Source organism: Archocentrus centrarchus, chromosome 9 (genome assembly GCF_007364275.1).
Source record: "Archocentrus centrarchus isolate MPI-CPG fArcCen1 chromosome 9, fArcCen1, whole genome shotgun sequence".
In the NCBI taxonomy this organism is placed as follows: domain Eukaryota; kingdom Metazoa; phylum Chordata; class Actinopteri; order Cichliformes; family Cichlidae; genus Archocentrus; species Archocentrus centrarchus.
This window is the reverse complement of record NC_044354.1, coordinates 14,882,185-14,893,369: the sequence shown is the minus strand read 5'-3', so window position 1 is coordinate 14,893,369 and position 11,185 is coordinate 14,882,185. Positions and strand designations below refer to the sequence as shown.

The 11,185-nt window shown below is 39.5% G+C and overlaps 1 protein-coding gene across 2 annotated transcripts; it reads right to left on the bottom strand.

Annotated features, from left to right (window-relative positions):
• Positions 1-95: 95 nt before the first annotated feature.
• Positions 96-11,185, bottom strand: gal3st1a (galactose-3-O-sulfotransferase 1a). Of its 2 annotated transcripts, none has more exons than XM_030737814.1 (3): positions 10,835-11,185; positions 3,217-3,367; positions 96-3,047 (listed from the first exon to the last, which is right to left on the bottom strand). In XM_030737814.1, exons 2-3 carry the CDS (start codon positions 3,342-3,344, stop codon positions 1,898-1,900), a joined length of 1,278 nt encoding a protein of 425 aa, XP_030593674.1. In that variant the 5' UTR covers positions 3,345-3,367; positions 10,835-11,185; the 3' UTR covers positions 96-1,897. The 2 variants fall into 2 exon arrangements, with proteins under 2 accessions (XP_030593674.1, XP_030593676.1); XM_030737816.1 differs by having other exon boundaries at positions 3,217-3,348.

Sequence of the window (11,185 nt, the reverse complement as noted above, 5' to 3'; positions counted from 1 at the left end):
TCACACAGTTTCTATTAAAAACATACCCATTAGATTTTTCATGTTTTATTTATTTTGTTTTGTTTTTACATCAGTAAATCACAGTGGATGTAATTACGATTTTCTAACACTGATCATCAAAATAAATGCTTTAATGGGTAAGTGTGGAACTGCTACCATTTTGGGGCATCATCGGCACATATGCTAATTTTAACAGGACAATTGTGAACTGTTATTCACTCCCAAAAGGCTGATGCAGTATGGTCACTTATCTTAACCCATTTAATTCAGAGATGCTGGGAGGTCATGTACATCCATACACAATACACCCAGGGCAGTCATGCATCTTAGCACACATATTGCAGTAAAAATGAAACAGACTGTCACAGAGAGGAAACTCAACATAATGAAATGATCATTTTAAATAAGCGATATTACATTTCAATTTACTCTGAGAATAAGATTGATCATATATTGCTAGTAACAACAAATTATTGTATGGAGGACAAAATCAGGAAATTTCAGCTTAATTAAACAAGATCGACAAACCCATTAATAATGCAAAACATTAGGGTGCCTGGGTGGCTTAGTGGTGAAGCAGGCGACCACATACGGTGGGGCGCAATTTGCCCGCGTGTCTTCCCCTGTATCTTTCCCCCATTTACTGTCTCTCTCCACTGCTAACAAAAGCCGCTGTGGCCAAAAATGCAAAAAAGGAACAACACTGAATTCAAACAAATACTGAATAAATATTATGGGTGAATTTACATAAATAAGTAAGTGATATAGAGCATTAACAAAAAAAAAATAAAAAATTAAGTGGCTCTGATAGCAAGGTTGTATAAACGCATGTGAGTGGTGTTTAACACTATTAGGTAGGATTCACCTTATTAGGCAGACAAATGCTTTAGCTTTTTTTTTTTTGCTCACTACACAAGTACCAGTCCATTGTCAGTACACTGCCCAAAACAACTGGCCAGAGCAGCACATTGTTACATACTGAAAAACAAAAACTAAAGAGTAAAGCTCCCACGTGAAGAAAAGAAACTGATACAGCAGGAAACTCAAGATTTATGTTATAAAAACTCCATGTGCAATAAACAAAACAAAAACAAAAAGTTTTTTTTTTTTTACTGCTGATTGCATAGTTTTGTAATGGCTTTTTGATTTATTGTTTCCTTTGCTTTTATTTATTAGACATTTTTCATGACAGACATGTTGGAGACGCACATTTATAGTTAATAACACTATTGGTTATTTGATTTAGAAGTAGCACTGATGGGACTCTGGAGTAAACTGAGAGTTAATGCTGGTAACTGTAAAGTAAAAAAAAAAGTATGCCATGACAAAGGCATATATTTGTTCCCCCATTTTTTTTTTTTTAATTTATGGCTGATTTTGTCCTCCACAGACAGAAGCTTACATACATTTTGTATTTTCACATGTATTTTATCCGATGGACACCAAAGACTTCATTTATTTCAAACCAACTAATGTTCTTTCCATGTTTTCAAAACCCCCACAGGTTTCTCAGGGATGGAAAGAGGTTTTTTTTTTTTTTAAATCCACAAAAGTGCTCTAGATCTAAATCCAGAACTCCATAGTTCTCCAGAGTAATCCATTAGAACAAGCTGACATCTGAGAGGAAAAACATTGAAACATTTGAAAAGTGACTCACAGTGAAGAATACTAAGCCTCAGCTGCATATAGTAAATTGATTATGTATTTGTAGACAGTGAGGGCAATTCTTTTTCTCAAGCTCTCATCATGTACACAGAAAAGGTGCATAATCATATATAATGCAAACAAGCAACGAGACAGAAAATGTGACAGATTTTTAACCTCTCAGCCTGTCAGTCATGCAGTCAGATTTCTTAATACAGTGTTTCAGATTTGAATTGGCCCCTCATGCTCACAGTTACCAGTTAATGATATCTCGGACATGGCCCCACAGCTTGGTGATCCAAAGGTTCACTCCAAGCTCTGTTAAGTATTGAATCTCAGGCATTAACATCTTGCGACACAGCTTCCAATGTGCTTTGTCTAAATTCTTCTTTAAGTTATACCCCATGATAGACTTTTCTCCAATTGGCTGCCAGGGCTGCATGTCTGTCTCTTGGATGCTGGCAGCTTCCACAGGATGGCCCCCCTCAATGCAGATAGATGCCATCTCCTTGTTCCTCTTCTTGAGCTCTGCCACGTCTGCAGCCATGCGCTGCCGCCCGTACGCATCTACTTTCTTCCAGAAAGTTTGATTGAAATGCTGGTATAGCTTCCAGTCAATAGCATTCCATTCAAGGGCCCTGGCCCTCAGCTCAGGAGTAAGTTTAGACACAGTGGATCCCTTACGGGCATTGAGCTTAAAGAAGAGCAAATCATCCATCTCCCAGCAGAGGGCATCCTTTAACAGGATAAGTGATTCCTCAAAGTATTCCACTAACATAACCAGCTGAAAACGGTCACTAATGAACTTGATTCCTTCTTCCACTTGCGGATCATCCACTTCCAGAGAGTTGTCCAGTCCAAAGTCAAAAAACAGTAGATTCTTGAGGTAGTAAGAGTTGAAGCCTCCTGGATCAAAGTACTCATGGGGGTGAAGTAGGAACTCAGTCAGCTTGTCATCACCTGGTATCTTCCAAGTAAAAGGCGCCAGGCGGCCAAAGTAGTGGAAGGAGGATTCAAAAAGCTCTGCAGGGTCTCGCAGGATGGTGATGTAGGATGTGTCCACAGGTAGCAACTTGGCCACTTCAGGTGCATTGAAGCGCATGTGATTACAGATAATATTGAAACACATTCCAGGTTTGTAGTCTTTAACCTGGGAGCGCTGGAAAAAAGATGGATAGAAGAAGTCATTTCTGCTGTCAGGGAAGGCAAATTTGAGCCGGTGTTTCTCCCCAAAGCGGAAAAGGATGTTGAGGAAGGTGCTGCTGGCTGTTTTGTGGGTCTTCAAAAACATTATATCAACTTTAGGAACACAGGGGTGGGCGGTGTATTTTTCTGAACTGTTCTTGATTAGTTTGGGGTGGAACTGAGATGGACGGTGGGCGCAGGAATAAGGCACTGGAACCCTACATAGAGGGAAATGAAAACAGACAATCAGAGCATATGAGGTTTGTGGCAATTTTCTCAAAATTTGCTGCAGCACAAAAGAAACAAAAGCAGCAATTCATTCCACTTGAGAAGCTGGAACAAGAAAAATTACTTGTGTGGACATAACACCAGCATAAGGAGTCTTACTCAGGGACGCTGAAGTGGACCTGTGGGTTGGAGACACAGTAAACTAGGATCATGCAGCTGGTCAGAAGGGTCCCCAGGATCAGGCCTTTGCACATGGACCGCCACTGTCTCCCTTGCTTGCCAGTCATGGTCCTGCAGAAAGAAAGATAACCTGAAAACATAAAACAAATCTAATCTTCATAATCATTTTTCAAATTCACCATTACCATGGTTCACATTTTCTGCCTGGAAGCTGCTTAAATAGTTGACATTTTATCTGCTTTTAAGAAGCAAGCGTCACAAACATAATAAGAACACTTGAAATTATTTTTGTTGATTTAGATAGTTACTTGGGTATTTAATTGTAAATTGACTCCAAAGATCTTTGTTCCACTATGTGCACACAAAAGCCAGTGAAAGCTGGATCTACCATTCAGGAAGGGCAGAATTTAATGTGTAACTTTAAGAGTGGATTTGGAACAAGGGTACCACCCTGACAGAGGGTAGGAAGCGCTGCGAGTCATGTTAGCAGCTATTTTGGTAAAACAATTTAAAGTGATTCACTAATAGCAGATTCACAAACTGGTAATTTTACATGGACAACAGAGTCATAGTGGACTATAATTTAAGGTGCTCAAGAATATGCACCCACTGAGAGGTGTGTTTCAGTACAGTTGACACATACATGCGGTTCTCCTAATTTCACTTGGCTGTCTACTTCATTATTATTGTTATTAAATCCATTATTTAAACAAGTAGCCTCACTGACATTAAGATCTCTTTTTCAAAAAGACTTGTGGAAAAAAAAAGAATTCAGACACATAATACAAGGATAAATTATACATGTTCAAAAATTAAGAAAAATATGTGAAAGTAAGGTTGCAGATAAATATGATCTTTTAAAATGTTGCCATGAAGTCAGAGAATGAAGTTTCATAGTTTTTGTAGCTCGTTCCCTTCAAAGGCAGCAAACCATTTCCAGTTTTTCTGAGTTCAGACTGAATAAGAGGTATAGCTAATGTTAAAACATCCTGTGATCTGACATTGGACATATTGTGTTTAATTAAAGAACGTTTTAAACAGAAAACAACATATTTGATTTGAAATGTTTGACCCTGTGATTCTCAGTTTCCCTTAAAATAAATAATGCACTACCATCGAAAGTGATATTGCATCCCCCCCCCCCCCCCCCCCCCCCCCCCCTGCAGACTGCGGTAAGGTGACCCACCTGCTCACTCAGCTACATAAATAACAAAGTGAAATTCACTACCTGGAATTTGTGACATTATCTAACCAAACTGGTATGGGTATGAATGTCATTGTAATTTGTGACTTTTAATGACTTCTTTGAACTGTTCTTATTCCAAAGTTGACTGCTTGCACAGCATACATCTTTAATGACTTTTAAAAACAAGAATTAGGTGCACAGGTTTGAATTTATTTATAATTTTTGTCAAAAATATACATACAGCTTCAAATACAGCCACATTGAAAAAATATCAGATTTCAATGGAGAAAAAATCATGCTGATATCTATACTGATATGGACTGGGTAATGTGTTAGGAATGAAATGCCACCACATTCATTGATGGAAATGAAAACAATCAACCTACAGAGGGCTGAATTCAAAGACACCCTGAAAATCAAAGTGAAAAAATGATGCAGCAGGCCAGTCCATTTTACCTAAATTTCATTGTATTAACTCAAAATGGTGCTCAGTAGTTTGAATGGCCCCTATGTGGATTCCACATCTGTCTCGTGTGCTCAAGGTGAACCTGCACTCTCATCTGTGAAATGAAAAGGGTGCCAGTGGAAGACCTTCCAATTCTGGTATTCTCTGGCAAATTCCAATCAGGCTCCCCAGTACCAGGCAGTGAGGACAGGACCCACTAGAGGAAGTTGGGTCCTCAGGCCACCCCCATGAAATTTGTTTCTGATTGCTTGGTCAGAGACATTCACACCAGTGGCTGCTGGAGCTTGTAGAGCTCTGCTAATGCTCATCCTCTTTGTAAAAGCAGCAGACAGCAGTCCTGCTGGTGGGTCAAGGACCTGTAAAATTATTCCTTTTTTGGAGGTTGTCTTATTGTTTCCCCTCTAGTGCACCTGCTGGTAATTTCATTAACAGCAAAGCAGCTGAAACTGATTAACAACCCCCTGTGCTACTTAACTGACCAGATCAGTATGGCAGAAGTTTAAATGACTTGATGCTACACTCTGATTAAAAACTGTTTCTTTAGTTTTTTTGAGCAGTGTATATATGCATGCACTCACTTAAAACTTTTAACAAGTGGTGCTGAAGGTTCTATGATAGCTTTAAATTTAACAAGATCAAGGCTTATTAACTTCTCATTAGTGATAATGACCAACTATAACTGGTAGTTTCTCTTTGCCAGCATAAAAAGGATTTGTTTGACAGCACTCATTGGATTGACTAATACTCAAAACAATGGGAAAGTCCAAAGAACTCAGTGAAGATCTAAGAGGGAGAATTGTAGGTTTACACAAGTTGGGAAGGTCTCTGGAGCCATTTCTAAACATTTGAAATTTGCAGCTGGCCATATGGACAAACCAAATGCCTCCTGGAAAATGTCTCATGGCCTGATAAGCCAAAGATTTGAGCTATTTGGCTAGAATGACAAGGTATATTTGGAGGAGTTAAGGTGAGGTTTTCAAGCCTAATAACACTGTACCAGCTGTCAAGCATTGATGGTGGTAGCATCATGTTCTGGGGCTGTTTTGCTGCTAGTGGTTCTGCTGTATTGCACTAAATGCCTGGAATAATGAAGAAAGAGGACTACCTCCAAAATCAGCTTCACCTGAAATCAACAGCTTGACAGTTGAAACTTGGATGCAAGTGGGTGTTACAACAGGACAATTACAACCACACATCAAAACTGGGTTTGGAACGGATAAAGGAGGCTAACATTAAACTTCTGGAATGGCCTTCCCAAAGTCCTGACTTCAACCTGTTGAAAATTTGTGGACTATACTTAAAAGCCAGGTCTGTGTCAGGAAACGAACCATTTAAATGAACTCTATCAATTCTGCCAAGAAAAGTGGTCAAATATCCAGCCACAAATATGCCGGAAGCTTGTTTATCACTACAAAAAGCATCAGGTTGTGGTGAAACTTGCTAAGGGACATTTAGCCAAATATTAGTGTGGGTGTATGTATATATTTGAGGCAAAAGTATAGGGTACTTTTGACCTTGTGTGGATTAGAGAAAATCCCAAATAAATTCAAACTTGTGCACGAGTTCTTGTTTTTTAAACTCATTAAAGATGTATGCTGTACAATCATTCCACCCTGGAAAAAGAACAGTTCAAAGAAATAAATATACAAAATTACCATATCATCCATGCCCCTGATGAGTGCATGTAAAGTTCTGACCACAACTGAACTTTGTTTTAAGTTAAAAAAAAAAAAAAAAAAATTAAATGTTCATACAGTTTTGTAGTTTAGTCTAGTGACTCCTAATCTGGAGTGGAGCCCTAGCAGAGTGTCTCGAGATAAGTGAGTGGGCACAAGATGAACAAAAGGCAAGAAAAGAAGCAAATGTTTCAGACTTGTGGAAGTGTTCCAGTCTGTGATGGCACAGCAGCCATTTTGCCAGCACCAGACAGCTCCCTGCTATGACAGCACTAAATTGCCTGTTGTGTACTGCTGCTGCTTCCAAAATGTAAGTCAGTGTTGTGCCAGCTGTTTGAAAATTCCTGGATTACTGGCTCCTATGCCATCATTGCTCTAAACGTGAGTCAAAAAAACACACCATCCTATGCCAACAATCATTTCAGTTCTTTCTGGAATAACAGCCCATATCAAAGTTTGCTAAAATAAATAAATTCATGACATAAAGGGGTTCTTTGAGTTGGTATTTTATTGTAATGGCAAGTAAACTTAGCACAAAAAGTAAGATAATTTGTGTTTGCTTCATGGCAATAAATCATACCATTGGAAAGCCTTTTTATTTTCCCTTAAAGAGTGTCACATTTGTAAAGAAAATGCATTTGTGGGTTGAGCAACAGAGTTGAGTATGTGGGTTGCGCTCATAAAAAACTTACCAAATCTACTCTGCCAATGCCAACCAGCTTATTCTGTTATTGACTCTGGTTTGGTGTTGTGTATTGGATGATTGAAAACTAAAGAAACAATTTGGCAATTCAACAATTTATTTGTTCAACAAACAGGGGCCTCATGGGGTAGCATGTGGAAGAACCATACACAGCCACAACAGCCTGTCAACCCCTCCTTATGCTGGTCACACGGGATGGTAGGCAGAATCTGGACTCATTGCTGAACATAACATTCCTCCACGTGTTCGGGTTCCAGGGCACATGTTGCAGACACCAGTGCAAACAGCCCTGATAGTGAAGAACAGTCATGGCAGGCCTCCTGGCAGCCCTATGAGACCGGAGATTGGCTGCTTAGTCTACCACAGATTGTCTGGGTAGAGAGGCGTCAGCTATATCAACCTGCAAATCTCGACTGGAAATCTGTAGAAAACTGCCTACAGTTTCTAAGTGCTCAGTCCCGTCGCCAGATCTCACTCTTAAGGGGGGGCTTATGAAATCCAACAGGGGGGGCACCACTATTATTAGCTTGATTAGTGATCTGGCTTGGGTGGGCGGGCCAGGGCGGGCCCAAGCGTATCAGTGGGCGGGCACGGCCCCCTAGGGCCCGCCCATAGCGACGGGTCTGTAAGTGCTGACAGGTTGGCAAAGCCATCTTCTTGTGGCCTTATTTCCGTGGCCTGTCCCTGACAATCAGGTGCCTTACTGGCACCTGATTGTCAGCACCTGTTGTATCAGAAGCTCAAAACAAGACTCAGCAGAACATGTTGTTTAGCATTATCAGAGAAGCTATGGTAAGTTTTTCGTGGGCGTGGCCCACACACTCAACTCTGCTGCTCAACCCACAAATGCATTTTCCTTACAGATGTGACACCATTTATGGGGAAATACACAGGCTATCCAGTGGTATAAGTAGTGATGAGCAAAGCAAGGTTTTGTGAAAGACTGAAACAGCGTTTTTGATCAATTGGATCAAAGTTTCGAAACAATCTGAAACCCGTCTCCCCAGTGACACCTGCTGACCAATTTCTTATCGCTACATCTTTATAATGCTTTTCTGCGAAACAATGATGAGCCCTGCACAATTCCAAAGTTACTGATTATAACAGACTATCAATAAGTATGATCAAAGCATGTTTTGGAGAAATCCCCGAACAAACAAGGAAAGAAAAATATTGAGACCGTTAAAGACCACAAGATGTGACTGTAAAGAACAATTCTATTTTCACGCTCTGTATTGACATTCATGAGGCTGTTTCAGTTCTTTAGTGTTTCAGTGTAATGCACAAGAAACAGTTTATAAGATGCAATATAATGAGAAAAGACTGCACCCACATTTTTTTTAAAAAGGGCTAACATTTCTTAAATTTCCATGACCTTATCCTGACCAATCACAACAGTCATTTTCACATTTTCACACTGACCAATTCCTTTTTAATTCCGAGCAACCTCTGAACCATAAAGAAACTTTTCTTAACTTTATTTAAAACCCTATCCTGCTGTGGGTGCTGTATCTTGTAACATGGGCATGGGTTTTGGTTACACTGAACCTGCAGCCTTTTTCCTGCTGTTTAGGAGATCTTTACACTGGAAGGTCAGTGGGAATAAAAAAGAAAAAAAAAAACTCACTTGTCATGAGAACTGTTAAGAAATAGGTTGCCTGTAATTACTGGATGAGATTTTTCTTACTTTTTTCTTCTTTTAAACAATATGAATACTTCTGGCTGTGCAGTATGCGGGTTAACAGCACCACCAGACTTTGGGACTGACCTCCATTTCTCTTTAAAACTAAAAGCTCATTACAGCGTGTGCAGCTAGTTTTAAAGCTCGAAAATGCAAAACAAATGGAAATGTGTTGGGGATTCAACGCTCACAGTCAGCTGTGTGGTGACTTCATTGATCCACTTTTGCACTAAAAAATAATCATCATCCTCACTTTCAAGGAGGAAGTCACTTGATGCTGCAAATCAACGTTTTCTGTTTAAAGTAAAAACAAACAAATAAACTAGATAATATATGGGAGTTGAAGCTGAAAATTTCTGCCTCTTTGATTTTTCTCTTTTAATGGGATAGTCTTTGGGGCTTGAGGGAAAAAAAATCCCGACTGGACTTATATAAGTTTCTTGAAGACGTTTCACCTCTCAAAATTTCTTTATTCCCGGATATTTAAATACCTGGGATTCTCCACAATCTGGTAAATGCGAGGACCTGAATGACTGAGAACCTACACAGACACATTTTTATTTGGATAATTTGACGAATTTACAGCGCAGTGCACCGCTCTCTCTCTAAGTCAGTAGAGTTCACCCAGTAGTCTTTCTTTCTCTTTCTCTCATCTACATGGCAGAAATATTATAATAAGCCGATATTTACACTCTTGGTATTGGTGACTGAATAGCCTATATTGGTTTCCACAATCCAGAGCAAAATTAATAATGAACTATACATACGCTTGCACTAAATAGAAGAGGTAGTATCAAAAACATTCATTCAGTAATTACAAGGCGTAGCCCAAATGACAGGTTCATGAAAAAAAAAAGTGAATCCTTGCGCCTCGCCTGCCCAGAAACACACCAAATCCTCGCTTAGCCACCGTCACATGATGACCGTTTTGAACCGCACTTCACATGAGCGTTTCCAAACGTCGGAAGCGCGACACGGTGATGAAAACCGCGGTCAAGTGAGCCCTCATTTTCGAAGTGATGAAACGATAGTATCAAGCGTCCCATCCCGCGTTGTAGGATTTATTGCCAACAAGCAATAATCCATCAAACAGAAATGTCCTTACTTTTTGTGCTAAGTTTCGATAGTTCTAATAAATCACAGGTTTCAACTGTTATTATTAAGGAATTAAATAATCTAGACGCGTTTTGCAAGCCTGATCTAAGGATAACAACTTAAATGTTTTTGTCCATAATCACGTTAGCAAATCACACATCATAGTTGTAGTATGTGGTGCTGAACTGGAATTGTGACAGTTTCTCTCAGCTGAAAAAAAAAAAAAAATCCCGATTGTCAAGCACGTTGTTGTTTCCTGGTAACCAGTAGGTCACACTGTCACCTCTTCTTTTGGACCGAGGCCAGCTTTCGATCATGGCTTAAAGTAGATCTACTAAATTTTTCATCTTTGCCTGCGTTTATGTTTGTCTCGGTCCTAAATAAATAAATGTGACTGGCCAAACACAGCTAAAAGAGCGGTGTATCTTTTCTGTTTGGATAGTTCAGGTATTGCAATTTGCACACAACTGTATTCAATTCAATTCAATTCAATTTAATTTATATAGCGCCAAATCACAACAAACTGTCGCCTCAAGACTAGTAGACTAGTGTGAAGACAATTTTCTCCCCTGCAATAATATCAAAAGCTGAAACTGCACTGGAAAAATGAATTTTTTTTTTTTTTTTTTGGTAAATAAAGGAACTCAAAAGATTGAGACCAACATTTTTTTAAGAGTAAACATGAGTAGATTTAGTTAAATGGGGAAGGTGCTGGAAAAGTACAGAAAGTTCACAATTTTCCAAAAGAAAGATCATTTTTGAAAAGAAAGACTAGAGGAGCATTTCTTACCCTTATGTATAAATCCAAAGAGAAACTAGTGGTAACGCTTATTTACATCATCGTTCAGTTCCAGATAATTAATACAAGTTCATCTCCCTCCAGAGGCTGTTCTTAGGTCTCGACATCTTTATAGACACAGCATGTCCCCTCTGTGGGACAATAAAGGCTGTTTCTTCTTCTTCTTCTTCTTCTAGTCCTGCTGACCTATCACGTCCTGTGCTGCGCAGCTCATTCATCTGGTTGCTGTTCCTCTTCCCCCCCTGCTTCTTTGCATGCACACCTGATGCATTGAGACAGCCAGCCACCACAGCCTCAACTTTTGATTCAGAAACTGATCACGCTGAAACAAGCACCACAGGG

Excerpts from the sequence above, each read along its gene's own strand:
- gal3st1a (XM_030737814.1), bottom strand. The coding sequence starts at position 3,344 with ATGACTGGCAAGCAAGGGAGACAGTGGCGGTCCATGTGCAAAGGCCTG. Across the intron at positions 3,048-3,216 it reads GTCCACTTCAGCGTCCCTGA|GGTTCCAGTGCCTTATTCCT; the intron begins GTAAGACTCCTT and ends CCCTCTATGTAG.